The following is a 19,859-nucleotide window of genomic DNA, read 5'->3' as shown; positions in this document are numbered from 1 at the left end:
GGTCCCCAGTTTTGGCCAAAAACCGAGAAACTGGACCGGGTTGACACCCCTACCCTGTATGGACTGTATGAAAGAGATGAACTAACACAAATTCGATTACAAAAAGTCTCTGCTAAAAGATCAAAACTCTTAAGAGCTGGAAGACAGCAACCCACAAAATAACCAAGCAGCAAAATACAAAAAGAGTTACAAATCTGTGACGACCCGCTTGATAAAAGCATGATTAAAAAATTTTCTTTTAAAAAGCATTACCCACAATAAAGCGGATTGTCACAGTGGCATGTCAATACCGCAGTATGCCATGAACTCATGCATTAACCTGATTGATAGTATAATAAGCCACACAAAGCTATATGCATCATAAATGATTTATCAGAATTCATATCTTTGCAGCGGAATATAAATAACATTAGATCTACATAACACATTTGAGCTGACTAATACATCTATGTGAATAAAGTTTTACATACAAAATAATGGCTATACAAAAGTGTCACATGCGACATGAGCCATATACCGGATGCAAACATCTAAGCATATCAATGAATGCTCTAACAAAAAGGACTAACAACTAGTCCAACAAAGTAGACCTCCAACGCATCTAAACCTCCGACATCGCCCAAATACAAGGCTACAAGATCCTTATCTACTATCTCTGTACCTGCATCCACAACATCATTTGCACCACGGGAATCACCACCACCCGTGATACAGGCGGAATTATGAGCCCGCCATCTCCATAAAATAGAGACGGTCAGCAGTATAGAACTCACTAGGCTTTCCAAAAGAGTTATAATTTGAAAACATACTTACAAATTATATAGCTTAACAATGAATCATATTGAAAGTCATCATGCAACATCTAGCAATAATGGTATACATATGTCATCTTGCATCATCTAACGATAACAGTATACATATGTCATCATGCATCATCTAGCCATAAAAGTACACATATGCGTCCGTCCCATACCAGTCACATATGCATACTGATACGTCTAGCATAAAAATCAACCATTCATATCGGTATACATTATGCGCAGTTGCGCCTCTTGCACATAGGCATACTGATACGCCTAGTATAAAAATCACACAAAATCAATCATCATCATCATACAATCATATGTTATGCGTGCGCATGCTCATACTCATGCTCATCATATTGTGCCAGTTCTATTGTAAGGGCAGCTCTCGGTAGTGAGACAATACTCAATCACCACCCGAGTTATTCATGAGGCTCGTTCAACGGTAGTGAGACCATACTCAATCACCACCGGAATCATACATGTGGCCAGCTCAACGGTAGTGAGACCACACTCAATCACCACCGAAGTTGTCACCCCGTTTTCCATTATGCATTGGGCTAACTCCACGACAGTGAGACCATACTCAATCACCACCGGAGTTGTCTCCCCGTTTTCCATTAAGTATTGGGCCAACTCCACGGCAGTGAGACCATACTCAATCACACTGGAGTTGTCACCCCGTTTTTCATTAAGCATTGGGCCAACTCCACAGTAGTGAGACCATACTCAATCACCCTTGGAGTTGAACCCCGCTTCCATTATGCATGGGTCAGCTCTACGGTAGTGAGACCATACTCAATCAACACCGGAGTTAAACCCCGTTTCCGTTTCATTGCTCATGCCATGTTCATGCCATGTTCATGCTTATGTCAATGAATCCTTGAACTCATGTGTTATCATAACTCATATCATAAAATCATATAATCATGTCATAAACCATTTAAACCAACCAATGCTCATAACAGCATAATCATCTCATTATCTTACAAACCTATAAAGTTTATAGAAACATTTCATCAAACAGATCTCATGAAGCATCATCACTAGTCATAGTATCTCAAAACATCATACATTAATCGTTCAACAAAACATCTTTTATCTTTAAAAATTGTGTCTTTTTTTGCCCAGTAAGTAAAATACTTACCTTGATTTGCTTGGGTTCTCTTAGCAACCTTGACCCACTTGCGAGTACTTATATATTTACATAATAAACACATAGTTAAACTCTATTATAGGCTCTAACAACACAAACTTCACCAAGATACTTGCATCCCACAAGCATCTCTCACTACATCGCTTACTCCCCTAGACATTAACTAAGCACTAAAGACCCTCCAAATAAGCCAACACAACTAAGACCTTATTCTAATTAATTGCTTTACACTAAGACACCCAAAGTTACCATATTCTTACACCATGTATTAACTTGATTATTAAATACACATTTAATGAATTCCATCTTTACATTAGCAATTTATTACTTCATTAATTCATGATGAAAGTATATTTGATACTTATATAATTTAAACGCATATTAAGTTAATCCAATTTCAATAATGCGTTTATGTCACTTTTATTGTACATATATATTTAATTGCAATACTAAGTGAATCCAAAGTCTAGTTATGCATTTTTACAACATAACCAATTTATACATATAATACTCTAATGCCTTAAGGTTATATTTGGACAACCAATAATATACAATCATCTCATCTTAAATCATTTTATTACATAACCTTATCATACTCTATGTTTATCAACATGTTTATCATTATACCCATCTACTTATCTATTTACTACTCATTACATTAAATACTCATTTACTCTCTTATTATACGTAACATGTATATATCCATTCTCATTGTCGTTTACCCTAATTTATAATATTTATAAACACTTACAATAATTACTATGATTCTAATATAACATTAGAACCTAAACCCGTATTCATCAATTTCTATTAAACCCATGAAAGCCTAGGGTTAATTAATACTTCAAATGCAATTAACCCATCCAATTAGCCATCCTAGTGTTTACATACCAAAAGCCCCAATTTAATTCAAACTATATAAAATTAGGATTTATGCCCATGCTTTACTAATAGGTAAAATTAGAGTATCAACCCATTAATTCCATAAGTCGAAACTTGTATAATGCATAACAATTTAATAAGCATAAATGCTTGACATTAATTTTAGGCATTTAGCTTCATACTACAATCCCCCCCAACTTTCGGACCTAAATAGAAATTTCCCAAATTATTATGATTTCAAACTTCCAATCCAATGGGTAGAACAGAAAATCATGAAAGAAAGCTTAGAGATTTACCCAACAACAATCCATGGTTGGAAATCCCATTTTTGTTCCTCACTTTCTTCTTCTTCTTCTTCTACTTCTTCTCCACGGTCAGCAGCTCCTCTCCCTCAATCTCACCATCGTTCTCTCTCTCTCTCGGCTATGTGTGCGTGTGTGTGTAAAGAAGAGAAGGGAGAAGGAGATGAGAAGGAAATAAACAAAGGAAAGAAAGAAGGGGGAGAGAGAGTGTGCGTGAGATGAGAGTAGGGGAAAGAGATGAGATAAAGGGATAAGGGATATCTCACATAACCAATGATAGCCCGACACGTGGCATTAGTTAGATCTCCTTTTTATTTTAAGCCCCATCTTTTTAAAATTGCAAGATTACCCCACTACATATTAGTTCTATCTTTATTGTCCTCTTTTATTCCTCACACTACTTTTATTTATTTTAACTACAACTTACCATTAATCTATTTTATTTATTAATCATTTGTCCACTAACATTATTATTAGTTAATCTCATTATCACTTAAAACTTACATTACATAATATATGGTAGCCCGACACGTGGCATTAGTTAGATCTCCTTTTTATTTTAAGCCCCATCTTTTTAAAATTGCAAGATTACCCCACTACATATTGGTTCTATCTTTATTGTCCTCTTTTATTCCTCACACTACTTTTATTTATTTTAACTACAACTTACCATTAATCTATTTTATTTATTAATCATTTGTCCGCTAACATTATTATTAGTTAATCTCATTATCACTTAAAACTTACATTACATAATATATGGTAGCCCGACACGTGGCATTAGTTAGATCTCCTTTTTATTTTAAGCCCCATCTTTTTAAAATTGCAAGATTACCCCACTACATATTGGTTCTATCTTTATTGTCCTCTTTTATTCCTCACACTACTTTTATTTATTTTAACTACAACTTACCATTAATCTATTTTATTTATTAATCATTTGTCCACTAACATTATTATTAGTTAATCTCATTATCACTTAAAACTTACATTACATAATATATCATCATTAAATAATATTGTTATTATATTATTATCACATAAATATTATTATTATTAATTAATCTTGTTTATATTTCAATTATGATAAAATCATCATTATTATTATTATTATAAATCATCCCATGTGCAATTTATCTCATTAATTAATTCAGATTACTATGAGGTTATTAATAATAAACTTAATTATTTTTTTCGGGTCTTATAAAATCACAAGAAAATTAAAAATACATGGCAAAATAAAGAAAGCAATAAAAAAACTCACTAAGCAGCAGCTTGAACAGAGGATAGGGCGGATGGAGGTAGGTGGAAGAGCTTCTGGCAATAACTTGAAGGATACGAGATGGCACGTGAAAACCATGCACAGACGCGTGAGGACCACACAGTGGCGTGTGGTGGTTGGAACATGGCGGGGATGGCATCGACGGAAGGCTGGGAGGTTGGGTAAGTCTCTGGTGTGGCACGTCGAAGCTGAGGAGGAACGGAGACTGACATATTTGGCTTTGAAAGTTTTGAAGTTGAGAACTACCGAAGAATTGAGAATGACGCAGCTGCAGAATGTGGAAAGCGACCAAAGGAGGCCGACCAAGCGGGTTGACATGGACTGAGGAAGAAGGAATGGCGGCGCCGCTGCTCAGAGGAAAAAAAGAAAGAAACAAAATGAGAACTGGCGACGAAGAGGGGAAGGGAAACAGCCGCACTAGGTGGAGGGGAAGAGGGGAGGGGGGAGAAAACAATGTCTCTCCCTCCTCCTCCGGTAAGAGCCACACAGAGGCAATGGAAAAACCTCACTGAGGAGGTGGAGAAAGTGCAAGGAAAAAATAACTATCTTTCAAGAGATAGAAGAGAATGTTTGGGAAGCCTCTAACAGTTCAACTCAAACACTTGAGTCATGCAAATTTTTATGCTCATTATTTAGCTAGATGACAATTCTCTTCCCTTTGTTAGACTTTCCCCTTGATAGTGGGAAGGATCTTGCTTTGTCTTTGTTTGTTATCTTGTATTTGTCTTTCTTTCTCTTGTACATGTTTTTGGGTTCCTCTTCTACTCATTTCTCACCTATAAAATGGAAAAAAAATCTCAGCTTTGATGTCATCATCCAAGACAATTTAGCAATCATAGCAATATTTTTATAGGACTATCAAGGTCCCCACGCATAATTTGACAAAAAAGTCTCTATAACTGAGGAGATGAAAGCAATTCTAGTTGTATCTCAAATGCTAATAACTTGGAGGATATCGTCTCCAAATGAGACTTCATATAATTATACAAGACATCCAAAATTACATCCAATAGGTGTATTGCATTATTGAGATAGAAATTGATGTATTGCATTATTGCTCTATAATTTGAGGGAGAAGAAAACAAAATCCATACGAGATGCGTAATAAGGATTTAACTTAGGTGCTGTAAAAACAAAGTTTCAAAACATGTGTTGTAATTTTTTTCAATTGTCTAAATTTAATTTCACTATATCTCTCTTTTTCATGGAAATTTGAAATTAAATATGGATCATTGAAAAAATTACAACACGTGTTGTAATAAGAGCACTAGCAACATGCTCCATAAATTCCACTCAATTCTTAAATGTAGGAAAAACTCTCAAAAAGCCTCATGCAAGTATGCATCGTTTGGCATGTGGAATAGACCATTGAAATATCTACTTTTGATTGGTTGCTCACCATTTCTTGGAATAGCTACTCCCCTATGAAGATGAATATTCATCCCTCTCATTTATTGAGGAATAACTATTCCTTAATAAATGGAATGAGTTTTTTCAAAAAACCCATTATTATTATTATTTTTTGCAAGCCAAAAAACAAAAAACCTGAAAAATAAATTATTTTTAATTTCTAATACATAGTAAACAAAATAAATCATTCAAGAACCAATTAAACTAATACATTCAAGCAATAACTATTTTAATTTATAGGTTAAAACTAGAAATAGAAGAACCCAAATTTACACTAAAACGTATTGCTTTTACTTAAAGGAACATGGTCCCTCACATTCATTCGCAAATACTCTGCTGATTAGCCCAATCACATAACAAATATCAAACAAAAAAAAAAAATTTTAATTTATAGTCTAAAACTAGAATTAGAAGAGTCCAAATCTACGCTAAAATGTATTGTTCTTTAAAATAAACAAACATTGTTGCTCACGCCCATTTGCAAAGGCTCCACTAATTAACTTAAAGAAATAACACCAAAAATAAAGGTATACAATCATGTCAAAGCAAATTTTCAGTTTTTTTTTTTTTTTTAAATATATTTATTACTTCTTTATATATATTTAGGGTATTTTAGTAATTTTAGTACAATTCCAACAAAAGCAAATGTGTAATCACCAAACCAAAAAATATGATTAGCTATTTCATTCCACATTTTCTTATTCCCAATAATAGCTATTCATATTTTTAATAAAATTGTTATTTCGCATACCAAACAAGGTCTTAATGTTCTCTAAACAAAAAGAAATAACACAAGGGAAGGAAAATTACTAACCTACATCTAGAGTAGCACTTTTGGTCCCCTTGCCATTATTTTATTCAAAAAAAAGGTTTTCTCTTTTCTTTATTTCATATTTCTTTCCCTTAGTATTTATTTAAAATAATTTCTCTTTATTCTCTCTTTCTTTTATTATTTATTTAAAAGAATATTTAAATAGTATAAGAAAATGATATGAAAGTAATTTAATTCTTTAAATTTAAAAAATAAAATAAAGCAAGCTGCTAAATAGCCCACTCCAACATTGGGATTTGTAAGGCCCAATGATACCACCCAACCCAAAGCTCACATCTAAAGACCAAAAAGGAAAAGCCCACATCCCAGTCGGTACCCCAATACCACAGTCACGTGCGCCACCATATCCAACTCCATTGTCCCACGAAATATAAGCCAATCTCCACCCTCATTTTCTCTTTAGTTTCTCAGTGCCTCTTTTCTCACTGAGAGAGAGGGAGACAAACCCACAAAACCCTAGAAACTGCCACTGAATCTCCTCAAAAAGAAAAAAAAAAAAAAAGCTCTCGTACAGAGAAATCTCAAATCTACCAACGCTATAACTCATTTTGCTTATCAGAGTTTTTTAGGGTTTTAGGGTTGAGATTCGAACATTTCCACCATGTGGAACAGCGGCCAGATTGCGCCGCCGGGGACCACTGGCTCGTCGATACCGCCTCCTCCAGCGGCGCAGCCCTCGTACACGGTGCTGCCGTCGCCGGCCGAGGCCGAGGCGCGGCTCGAGGAGAAGGCCAGAAAATGGCAGCAGCTCAATTCGAAGCGCTACAGCGACAAGCGCAAGTTCGGGTTCGTCGAGACGCAGAAGGAGGACATGCCGCCCGAGCACGTCAGGAAGATCATTAGGTGAGCACTCTTTTCGCGTCTTCTTCGTGCTCAGTTTGGAGGATTTGTTACGTATTATAGTTTATCTGATATGTATATATGTTTTTGTTTCTGTTGGTATTTCTATTGATGTAATTATGCGTTTTTTGGGCATCGAATAGTAGCATTTTTTAGGTGGTTACTTCAACTTTCCTTTTTATTGTTTGTTTGTTCGAGGTATTGTAATAATTTGTTTTGATTTCGTAAGTTTGTATTTGATGATGGGGAAGTAAGTTTAGTTGAAATAAAAGTGAAGTGAGTTACTACTTACTATGACCCTTCACCTTGCCGGACCCGTGTATATAGGACATGACTTGGGTTGATATGATTACCAGAAACTCCACAATGGGGCATAGCTTTTGGGGAAATTAGCGTGACAAATAACCTGTAATTTAGAGTGTGAAGTTACTGTTCACTGCTGGTGGGTTAATTGTTGTTACTGAGCGAAGTTTTTGGCATTAAGCACTGCAAGGGTTGGCCTTGGTTTTTTAGTTGTCCTTTTTCAAATTATTTTTTTTAATGATACGCTTGAGTTTTCTGATGGGTTCAATGCCTTAAAAAAACTTCACCAAGTTATAGATTTTGCATTTAGGCACTTTTATGTATTTAAGGAGCTACGTGTTTCATTATTCATTGCTTGTTTCATGCATAAATTTCATTATTTATTTATTTATTTTTTTCATAAAGTATGTCTGTATAGCTGTGACATAAATATAGTTGGTTGTTCTGGGTGTATAACTGTTTTCATTTTGGTATTTGTTTTGACAGAGACCATGGGGACATGTCCTCCAAGAAGTATCGTCATGATAAACGTGTCTATCTTGGGGCCCTTAAATTCATTCCACATGCAGTTTACAAGCTCCTGGAGAATATGCCTATGCCATGGGAGCAGGTACTCATTCTTTGCTTCTTTTGACGATTTTATTTTGGTTTTAATACTTAGAGTGTTTCTTTTCTGTCCTTGATTGTTTCTTGCATGTTATTGTCAGTTGCCTTACTATGTCTTTTTGGTTTTAGGTCCGTGATGTGAAGATTTTGTATCATATTTCTGGGGCAATTACATTTGTGAATGAAATACCATGGGTTGTTGAACCTATATATCTGGCTCAGGTTTGTTTCTCTCTTTTCTAGTACAACCCCCCTGAAATAAAATTATATGGGTACTGTGCAGTGCGTGTTCTGTTATGTCTTATCATCTTGTCAATGCTCTTTTTATTGATGATAACTGACTGAATCATAAAAATTTTCAGTGGGGTACAATGTGGATCATGATGCGAAGGGAGAAGAGAGATCGTCGGCATTTCAAGAGAATGCGGTTTCCACCATTTGATGACGAGGAACCACCATTAGACTATGCTGATAATCTTTTAGATGTTGATCCTCTGGAGCCTATCCAATTAGAGATGGATGAAGAAGAGGATTCTGCTGTATATACTTGGTTTTATGACCATAAGCCTCTTGTGAGAACAAAACTCATAAATGGTCCAAGTTACCGTAAATGGCATCTCTCCCTTCCTATCATGGCGACTCTTCATCGGCTTGCAGGACAGCTGCTTTCTGATTTAATTGACAGAAATTACTTCTACTTGTTTGACATGGAGTCATTTTTTACAGCCAAAGCATTGAACATGTGTATACCTGGTATGTCTCTTTATTTCTTCTCTTTCACGTTATTTTATTTCTTTATTTCTTTCCTTTTCAATCTGAGATCTCTGGTGCTCTGAAACATTTTTGGACATTCTAGTGGTGCAGATTTTATTGTAGATTATTGGCTTGCGGTGTTCCCTTTGATATGATACGTCTGGCTGGATCTTTTAGGGAAACACATTGGTGCCATTTTTTTTATCCTTTTGCATGATGGGGGTGTGTTTGAAATATATGTGATGTGATGTCAAGTAACAACACAGGCGCATCATCATCCAATGTCAAATTGGGCTTCTTTAACGTGTTTTTGTGCTTTAGAGGCACTTCAATTTGAAGAGATCTGGTGTAAGTGTTGCTTGGTTGTTCAGTTTATATTACTTAAGTGGGATGTCAGTGGTACGATTGTTATGCTGGTATATAGGTGTGTTGGCAGTTGGTTGTATGCTGTGCTGTCAGTCCTATTATTACTGAGTTTTAGTAGTTGGTAATAATTTAATATGTTTGCCTTGAAGGTCTCAAAAGTTTTATTTGCTTTCTGTTGGCCTCTAACTAGCTAGTTACTCTTAAACTTCCGAATCTGTTCATTAGTGTAGTTCATGTATGTACTTACTTTGTAGCACTCATGCAGGTGGCCCTAAATTTGAGCCTTTGTACCGTGACATGGAGAAAGGGGATGAGGATTGGAATGAGTTCAATGATATCAACAAGCTAATTATTCGGTCACCTCTCAGGACAGAATATAGAATTGCATTCCCTCATCTCTATAACAATAGGCCTAGGAAAGTTAAGCTTTGCGTGTATCACACTCCCATGATCATGTACATAAAAACGGAGGATCCCGATTTACCTGCATTTTATTATGATCCCTTGATACATCCAATAACTAGTACTAACAAGGAGCGGCCTGAAAAGAAAAATCGTGATGATGAGGATGATGATGATGATTTCATCTTGCCAGAGGGGGTGGAACCTTTTCTGAGAGACACTCAACTTTATACTGATACTACAGCTGCTGGTATTTCCTTATTGTTTGCCCCACGTCCTTTTAACATGAGATCTGGTCGGATGAGAAGGGCAGAAGATATACCCCTTGTGTCGGAGTGGTATAAGGAGCATTGGTGAGTTCTCTCTTTTTTCTTTCCTTTTCTTTTCCTTCTTTTTTTTAATGCTGCTCAGATGTATATATCGCATATAAAGTATCTAATATATATTGAATATCATCTGATTTTTCTCTGTTTCTGCAATTTTGCAGTCCTCCGTCCTATCCAGTTAAAGTTCGAGTCAGCTATCAAAAATTGCTAAAATGCTTTGTGTTGAATGAACTGCATCACAGACCTCCCAAGGCTCAAAAAAAGAAGCACTTGTTCCGATCTCTGCAAGCAACAAAGTTTTTCCAAACCACAGAACTTGATTGGGCTGAAGCAGGTCTTCAAGTTTGTAAGCAGGGATATAACATGCTAAATCTGCTGATACATAGGAAAAATTTGAATTACCTCCACCTTGATTATAATTTCAATCTGAAGCCTGTCAAGACCCTCACTACAAAGGAGCGTAAGAAGTCACGATTTGGTAATGCTTTCCATCTCTGTCGTGAAATTCTGCGTTTGACAAAGCTTGTAGTTGATGCCAATATCCAGTTTCGCTTGGGTAATGTGGATGCCTTCCAACTGGCCGATGGTTTGCAATATACATTTTCTCATGTTGGTCAACTGACTGGCATGTACCGTTACAAGTATAGGCTTATGCGTCAGATCAGAATGTGTAAAGACTTGAAACACTTGATTTACTATCGGTTCAATACTGGTCCTGTTGGGAAAGGACCTGGATGTGGGTTTTGGGCACCAATGTGGAGGGTGTGGTTGTTCTTTCTTCGTGGTATAGTGCCTCTCCTGGAACGATGGTTAGGGAATTTACTTGCACGTCAATTTGAGGGACGCCATTCAAAAGGAGTGGCAAAGACCGTTACTAAACAACGTGTTGAAAGCCACTTCGATTTGGAGCTTAGAGCAGCTGTTATGCATGACGTTCTTGATGCGATGCCAGGTAATCTATGGTCCAACTTTTTCATTTCCTTTTGGCTTTTTGTTTTACTGTAAGATCTTTTGGCTGTTATAGTCCAAGTGATTTGTGGCTCTAACATTCTGTTATCGAATTGCAGAGGGCATTAAGCAGAATAAAGCTAGAACTATATTGCAGCATCTTAGTGAGGCGTGGCGATGTTGGAAAGCAAATATTCCTTGGAAGGTTCCTGGTTTGCCGGTTCCCATTGAGAACATGATTCTTCGTTATGTCAAGTCAAAAGCAGACTGGTGGACAAATGTTGCTCACTATAACCGGGAGCGTATAAAAAGAGGAGCGACAGTTGATAAAACAGTTTGTCGGAAGAATCTTGGAAGACTGACTCGCCTTTGGTTGAAGGCAGAACAGGTGCATTTACTAACTTCATCATTCTTTTTGTTTAAATTTCCACTCCATAACATATGCATATGTTTGTACGAATGTATGTATGTGTGTGTATATGTATACACACAATTGTAGATATTTACAGAGGCAAACACATACGTATGTGTATCTATATTTTTCTGAAGGAGTTATTTTCAGCCCTTTTATTTATCAACTTCTGATAAATGCTGTATTCTCTGTCTTGATTGTTTTTCAATTTTTCATTATCCCTTGTAGGAACGACAACACAACTATTTGAAAGATGGTCCATATGTCACACCAGAAGAAGCGGTTGCCATTTACACGACGACAGTACATTGGTTGGAGTCAAGAAAGTTCTCTCCCATTCCGTTCCCTCCATTGTCTTATAAGCATGACACAAAACTACTTATCCTTGCTCTGGAGAGATTGAAAGAATCTTACAGTGTGGCTGTGAGATTAAACCAGCTTCAAAGAGAGGAGTTGGGTCTCATTGAGCAAGCTTATGATAACCCGCATGAAGCACTGTCACGAATTAAGCGACACCTACTCACTCAGCGTGCTTTCAAAGAAGTAAGTTTGTCAATGGTTAAGAGTGATTTGATTTTGAGCCTTGATTCACAACCTAATGGAATGAGTTTGAACTGATTTTTTTTCTTTTTCTTTTTTTAAGGTTGGCATAGAGTTTATGGATTTGTACAGCTATCTCATTCCAGTTTATGAGATTGAGCCTCTCGAGAAGATTACAGATGCATATCTTGACCAATATTTATGGTATGAAGGTGACAAGCGTCATCTCTTTCCGAACTGGATCAAGCCTGCAGATTCAGAGCCTCCCCCACTTTTGGTTTATAAATGGTGTCAGGGTATAAACAATTTACAAGGTATATGGGACACAAGTGAGGGGCAATGTGTAGTGATGCTTCAAACAAAGTTTGAGAAGTTCTTTGAGAAGATTGACTTGACAATGTTAAACAGGTGAGTACATTGTTGGTGCTAGTGTAGTTAGGTAGTTAGTTAATTTTTTGAATTATTGAATTGATATTTTTTTACTTTGCTGTTGCAGGCTCTTGCGATTGGTTCTTGACCACAACATTGCTGATTATGTCACTGCAAAGAACAATGTTGTGTTGTCGTATAAGGATATGAGTCACACAAATTCGTATGGTCTTATACGTGGACTCCAGTTTGCTTCTTTTGTTGTACAGTATTATGGGCTTGTGCTGGATCTCTTGCTTCTTGGATTGACTCGAGCTACTGAAATTGCTGGTCCTCCACAGATGCCTAATGAGTTCATCACTTATTGGGACACAAAAGTTGAGACCCGGCACCCTATTCGGCTGTATTCTCGATACATAGACAGGGTCCATATATTGTTCCGCTTCACCCACGAAGAGGCTCGTGACCTTATCCAGCGGTATCTTACGGAGCATCCTGATCCTAACAATGAAAATATGGTTGGATATAACAATAAGAAGTGCTGGCCAAGGGATGCTAGAATGAGGCTCATGAAACATGATGGTATATATCTTAATTCTTTTTTTTTCTTCCTTTGGTCTGGAGTTGCTTATGACCAACCCCTTTTACATAGAAAGCATGGCTTTCTTGAGATTTAAAAGAAAAAAAAACTTGTCTCATGTTTCTTTTTCTCTAAATTCTCCTTTCAGTAAATCTTGGGAGGAGTGTTTTCTGGGATATGAAGAACCGTCTTCCTCGAAGCATCACAACATTGGAGTGGGAGAACAGCTTTGTTTCTGTTTACAGCAAGGATAATCCGAACTTGCTTTTCAGCATGTATGTATATCTAGCTATCTAGTTTTTGCATATATTTTTGTATGTGTTTCTTGCTTTGGACCTATGCTTTCTATCAAGATTATATATATACTCAATGTTGCTTTGAATTTGTTTTTTTTTTTCATTGATATGCACTGGTCTGGCTGCTTTTTATCTCTCAAGTTGGCAGATTTTCCATAGATTTTTCCAAAATATGAACTAAAGCAAAAAGAATTGGTGGATAGTGTCAATCCAAATCTTATTCAACTATGAGACATCGTTTTGCACCCAGATTTTTTAATTTATTTGTTCTTTGTGTTTATGGTTGGCATATGTCATATTGTGCGTATGAGTGTGTTATAGAGGTTTCTTATTAGTAAGACCTATTTGTTTGGGTTTAATTACTTGTTTCTTTTTCTTCTTTTATTTATTTTTTATTTTATTTTTTTATTAAAACAAAAAATTCTGTACACCTTTGAGAAGTCTCGTATCGTAGTACCATTTTGCTTTGGAAGATGTTTTTTCTTTGCCTCACTAGGCCCCTCCTTAAAAAGCTGTCAGGTTATGATTGTGATGTTTGTTTAATGATGAATGGAATTGTTTTCTTAAAAATCTCTCCTCTTTGTCTTTTAGGTGTGGGTTTGAAGTTCGGATACTTCCTAAAATAAGAATGAGCCAGGAAGCATTCAGTAATACAAGAGACGGCGTCTGGAATCTGCAGAATGAACAGACCAAAGAACGGACTGCTGTTGCTTTCTTGCGGGTTGATGATGAACACATGAAGGTGTTTGAGAATCGTGTGAGGCAGATTCTTATGTCTTCAGGATCTACAACATTTACAAAAATTGTCAATAAATGGAATACAGCCCTGATAGGTACTTGTTTTGAAATTTGTATTCTACCTTGTAATAATTCTTTTGACATCGTGTGGGTATTTATTAATGGTTCTTGTTTTTGCTAGGTCTCATGACTTATTTCCGTGAAGCCACAGTACATACTCAAGAGCTGTTAGATTTGCTGGTCAAATGTGAAAATAAGATTCAAACCCGTATTAAGATTGGGTTGAACTCAAAGATGCCTAGCAGGTAAATATATTGGTCATATGAAATACTATATTCTGGTTGAAGGTTTTTAATCTTGTTATTGTTGAATTTCAACCTGCCATTCTGAAGCTCAATCTGCTTTCAGGTTCCCTCCTGTCATTTTCTACACTCCAAAGGAAATTGGAGGACTTGGCATGCTCTCCATGGGTCACATATTGATTCCACAAAGTGATCTCCGCTATAGCCAGCAGACAGATGTCGGTGTAACTCACTTTAGGAGTGGAATGAGTCATGAAGAGGACCAGCTGATTCCCAATCTTTATCGATATATACAGGTAAATTGAGATTCATTTTTCACGTGTATATGGTGTGCCTATGTATTTACTTTGCTTGTTTGACCATCGTGCTTGTTTCTTGACAGCCATGGGAGAGTGAGTTCATAGATTCACAGCGTGTTTGGGCAGAATATGCACTGAAAAGGCAGGAAGCTCAGGCACAAAATAGGCGTTTGACCCTTGAAGATTTGGAAGTGAGTGGGCTTTATTTTTCTGATGTTTTTAGGACTCGTACGAAAATTCAACCATCCTAATGGCTTTGCTCTCTCCATTCTTTTGGCAGGATTCATGGGACAGGGGAATTCCCCGTATAAATACTTTGTTTCAGAAGGATCGACACACACTGGCATATGACAAAGGATGGAGGGTGCGCACAGACTTTAAACAGTACCAAGTTTTAAAACAGAATCCTTTCTGGTGGACACACCAGAGGCATGATGGTAAACTTTGGAACTTGAACAACTATCGAACTGATGTCATCCAAGCTTTGGGAGGTGTTGAGGGAATCCTTGAGCATACCCTATTCAAAGGAACATAGTAAGTATACTTTCTTTTGATTTTGTTTAGATTAGTTGTCACAATTGTTGTCATTGTAATAATTTCTTTGAGGATTGCATAATAATCTTTAGGGGCTTGTGAAAGAGACAAGTGGGCATATAGAATCTGGGTAGTTAATACGTCTAGTAGAGTAAGTTTTTGTCCTTTATAATGTAGGATAGAGTTTGTTGCACTCTTTTTCATGCTCGTAACAGAGTTGAATTCTTGATCTTCCATTTTAGAAGGTTCACTGTAATGCTACAATTTTATTGCTAGATAATTACGACACTCGCCTACAGAAGGCTGAACCCATGACCTCTCCACCCCTTATTTATGGGGCGGATATGTCATTTCCAAAGGACCAATGACATCTATGTTGGAGTACATGCTCTGTACACTGAACCAATTCTGAAGGAAGTGGGTCATATGGTAGAGAACAGCAATACTGTTTCTTTTAAATTGTTACTGTAGCTATGTGGATAGTTTATATGTTGATGGTCGTCTTTCTCCCTAAGAGATTAATATATTTATAAAGAAAAAGAAACACGTCGTGATTGACTATGCTTATTTTGAATTTTCAGCTTTCCAACTTGGGAAGGTCTCTTTTGGGAAAAGGCATCTGGCTTTGAGGAATCAATGAAGTATAAGAAGCTGACAAATGCTCAGAGATCTGGTCTCAACCAAATCCCTAACCGTAGGTTCACTCTTTGGTGGTCACCTACTATAAATAGAGCAAATGTTTACGTGGGTTTCCAGGTCCAGTTGGATCTAACTGGAATCTTCATGCATGGGAAGATCCCTACCTTGAAGATATCGCTGATTCAGATATTCCGTGCTCATTTGTGGCAAAAGATTCATGAGAGTGTTGTTATGGATCTTTGTCAAGTTTTGGATCAGGAGTTGGATGCTTTGGAAATTGAGACTGTGCAGAAGGAAACAATCCATCCACGGAAGAGTTACAAAATGAACAGCTCTTGTGCGGACATTCTTCTCTTTGCTGCTCATAGATGGCCAATGTCAAAACCTAGTCTTGTGGCTGAGCCAAAGGATGTGTTTGATCAGAAAGCAAGCAATAAGTATTGGATAGATGTGCAGCTCCGCTGGGGAGATTATGACTCTCACGATATTGAGCGCTACACGAGGGCCAAATTTATGGATTATACAACAGACAATATGTCTATATATCCATCTCCTACTGGTATGCTTTTATTTCTTTTTTGCTTTACTCCATTAGATGCTTCAGGTCTTTCATTTGAATTGATAATTATTGGATTTTCCGTGCAGGGGTGATGATTGGGCTTGATTTGGCCTATAACTTGCATTCTGCATTCGGTAATTGGTTTCCTGGGTCAAAGCCTCTGCTCCAGCAGGCGATGAATAAGATCATGAAGGTACTCATCTTAATTTTAGGTTGATGTATTTGTTGATTATGTTATAAATTAGTGATATAGTGCTGAATAATGGTTCTTTGTGTGTATGCAGTCAAATCCAGCCTTGTACGTCTTGAGGGAACGTATAAGAAAAGGTTTACAGTTGTATTCTTCTGAGCCCACTGAGCCGTATTTGTCATCTCAGAACTATGGAGAGATCTTCAGCAATCAAATAATATGGTTTGTAGATGACACAAATGTGTATCGTGTTACTATTCATAAGACATTTGAAGGAAATCTTACGACAAAACCCATCAATGGTGCCATCTTTATATTCAATCCAAGGACTGGGCAGCTGTTTCTGAAGGTCTGTTTCTTTCTTTCTTTTGCTCTTTTTTCCAATGGTATTTTGGAAGTAGCCTGTCTCTTTAGGTGGGATTCTGAACTTTTAGTTCATGATATGATTTCTTGCAGGTCATCCATACAAGTGTGTGGGCAGGACAGAAGCGTCTTGGTCAGTTGGCTAAGTGGAAAACAGCAGAAGAAGTTGCTGCCCTTGTGCGGTCTTTGCCAGTTGAAGAACAACCGAAGCAAATTATTGTGACTCGTAAAGGTATGCTGGATCCATTGGAGGTCCATTTGCTGGATTTCCCCAACATAGTTATAAAAGGTAGTGAGCTGCAGCTTCCGTTCCAGGCATGCTTAAAGATTGAGAAATTTGGTGATCTGATTTTGAAGGCTACAGAGCCACAAATGGTTCTTTTTAACATTTATGATGATTGGTTGAAAAGTATTTCATCATACACTGCATTCTCCCGGCTCATTCTGATCCTGCGTGCACTTCATGTCAACAATGAGAAGGCAAAGATGTTACTAAAGCCTGACAAAACAATCATCACTGAGCCACACCACATCTGGCCGTCTCTCACTGATGATCAATGGATGAAGGTAGGTAACCCCATAGTTGTTTTTGTTTTTTTCTTGATGAGTAATGTAAATAGGTAAAGAAAGGTAGGTAACCCCATTGTTGTGATAATGCATTTCTTTTTCTTGGATTTGTAGCTTATCAAAAAAAAAAAAAAGATTTGTCACCTTGTTTATCTTTCAAAATACTGCATCCAAGTTTTGTGATTGAAATTGATGGTTAGGATTTAAATTTAATATTTTCAGGAAGTGGCCTTGATTAATAAATGAATTATTCTTATACTTTGTACTGCTTGTGCCATATGTTTGCTCAGATTTTCGTCCAACTGTCTTTATCTATTAATAGATTTAATGTATCCCTTTGATTTTAAGAGTTATGCCATTGTTTTTCATGGTACAGGTTGAGGTTGCTCTAAGAGATCTCATACTCTCAGACTATGCAAAGAAGAACAATGTGAATACATCAGCTCTGACACAGTCTGAGATCCGTGATATCATACTTGGAGCCGAGATTACTCCACCTTCTCAACAGAGACAGCAGATTGCTGAGATCGAGAAACAGGTGATGTTTCTTTTTCTGTTTCTTGGTTTTAACTCTGTTTCTTCATTCTCAATATAAACTGATATTCTTTCTGCTGCTTATTAACTTAATCATCTTCTGTTAACAATATCAGGCGAAAGAAGCAAGTCAGCTGACGGCTGTGACAACAAGGACTACAAATGTGCATGGTGATGAACTGATTGTCACGACCACAAGTCCATATGAGCAAGCTGCATTTGGATCTAAAACTGATTGGCGTGTGAGAGCAATATCAGCGACAAATCTCTATCTTCGTGTCAATCATATTTATGTGAATTCAGAGGATATAAAGGTACACGACTACTTTCTCATATTTTTTGCATTCAGATGCTCGTACATTTATTTAATATTTTTTCTTTCCTTACAAAAAAAATATGAAAATCTGATAATTGTAGTTGTTTATATTTGTTGACATGGTCACTTGATAATGCAGGAAACTGGATATACTTATATCATGCCAAAGAACATTTTGAAGAAGTTTATCTGCATAGCAGATCTGCGGACACAAATTGCTGGTTACTTATATGGAATAAGCCCCCCTGACAACCCACAGGTGAAGGAAATCCGCTGCATTGGCATGCCCCCACAATGGGGAACCCATCAGCAAGTTAATCTCCCAGCAGCTCTCCCAGAGCATGATTTCCTGAATGATTTGGAGCCTTTGGGATGGATGCATACTCAACCTAATGAACTTCCCCAGTTATCACCCCAGGTTTTTATCTAATCCAGTACTCTGATTTCTTTTTTCAAAGAAAAAAAAAAAGATGCAAAGGAATGTAGTAAATCCATGATTTGTTATCTAACCGGAGATATTACTTGCAGGATCTCACAACTCATGCTAAGATCTTAGAGAGCAACAAACAATGGGATGGGGAGAAGTGCATTATTTTGACTTGCAGTTTCACTCCCGGTTCGTGCTCCTTAACTGCGTACAAGCTGACACCATCGGGGTATGAGTGGGGACGCGTGAACAAGGACACTGGAAGCAATCCTCATGGCTACCTTCCCACTCATTACGAGAAGGTCCAAATGCTCCTTAGTGACCGCTTCTTCGGTTTCTATATGGTAAGAGCATTCTCTACCTGTCTTTCAAATATATACCGCTTCTTTGAGTTAATATTATTGCATGTAGTTATTTGTATTGGATTGGTGAATGGGTTTTTGTTGCTTGTAGATTCCGGATAATGGTCCATGGAATTACAACTTCATGGGGGTGAAACACGCACCAAGTATGAGGTATGGGGTGAAGCTGGGAACACCTCGAGAGTACTACCATGAGGACCACAGGCCAACTCATTTCCTGGAGTTCAGCAACTTGGAGGAGGGAGAGACGATAGCTGAAGGAGATCGCGAAGATACCTTCACTTAAAAGTTGAGATCATACAATGCGGAGGAGTTGTAGAACCTTTCTTCCTTTTTTTTTTTTTTTTTTTTGTTGTAAAAATCATGTGTAATCTTGAGATCCAAATTGTTGTTGCCAGCTTTTTTTAGCGGTTGTATTTTACTAGTATTTGTACATATTATATGATTTTGCCAGTTGAAGTATATACATTTATAATGAAGCTAAAGCCTCGAATTCCTACTTGGCCACAATTTAAGCAACAACGTGAGCATTTTTGTTATCTTTGCATGCTGTAAACAAAGATTGTGTTGCTTGTGGTGGCGCGCGAGTACCCCTCTTGTATTGATTTATTAAAATTACGT

The 19,859-nt window shown here is 37.1% G+C and overlaps 1 protein-coding gene across 1 annotated transcript; it reads left to right on the top strand.

Moving 5' to 3' along the window:
• Positions 1 to 7,083: 7,083 nt before the first annotated feature.
• Positions 7,084 to 19,740, top strand: SUS2 (Pre-mRNA-processing-splicing factor). The gene is made up of 25 exons (XM_059602677.2): positions 7,084 to 7,510; positions 8,297 to 8,420; positions 8,546 to 8,638; positions 8,779 to 9,169; positions 9,801 to 10,290; positions 10,425 to 11,215; positions 11,331 to 11,599; positions 11,852 to 12,166; positions 12,267 to 12,571; positions 12,660 to 13,114; positions 13,261 to 13,387; positions 14,000 to 14,241; positions 14,328 to 14,451; positions 14,555 to 14,744; positions 14,831 to 14,938; positions 15,028 to 15,281; positions 15,863 to 16,479; positions 16,566 to 16,672; positions 16,764 to 17,018; positions 17,126 to 17,599; positions 17,976 to 18,137; positions 18,250 to 18,447; positions 18,589 to 18,867; positions 18,978 to 19,220; positions 19,330 to 19,740. The coding sequence occupies exons 1-25, from the start codon at positions 7,269 to 7,271 to the stop codon at positions 19,522 to 19,524; spliced, it is 7,050 nt and encodes a 2,349-aa protein (XP_059458660.2). The 5' UTR covers positions 7,084 to 7,268; the 3' UTR covers positions 19,525 to 19,740.
• Positions 19,741 to 19,859: the final 119 nt, after the last annotated feature.

Source organism: Corylus avellana, chromosome 6, assembly GCF_965113065.1.
Source record: "Corylus avellana chromosome 6, dhCorAvel1.hap1.2, whole genome shotgun sequence".
In the NCBI taxonomy this organism is placed as follows: Eukaryota; Viridiplantae; Streptophyta; class Magnoliopsida; order Fagales; family Betulaceae; genus Corylus; species Corylus avellana.
This window is presented reverse-complemented; position numbering and strand designations above follow the sequence as displayed.

Bases quoted from the DNA above. Each gene is read 5' to 3' on its own strand.
- SUS2 (XM_059602677.2), top strand. From the start codon at position 7,269: ATGTGGAACAGCGGCCAGATTGCGCCGCCGGGGACCACTGGCTCGTCG. The intron at 17,019-17,125 runs GTCTGTTTCTTT...GATTTCTTGCAG, and splicing joins CTGGGCAGCTGTTTCTGAAG to GTCATCCATACAAGTGTGTG. The intron at 18,868-18,977 runs GTTTTTATCTAA...TATTACTTGCAG, and splicing joins TTCCCCAGTTATCACCCCAG to GATCTCACAACTCATGCTAA.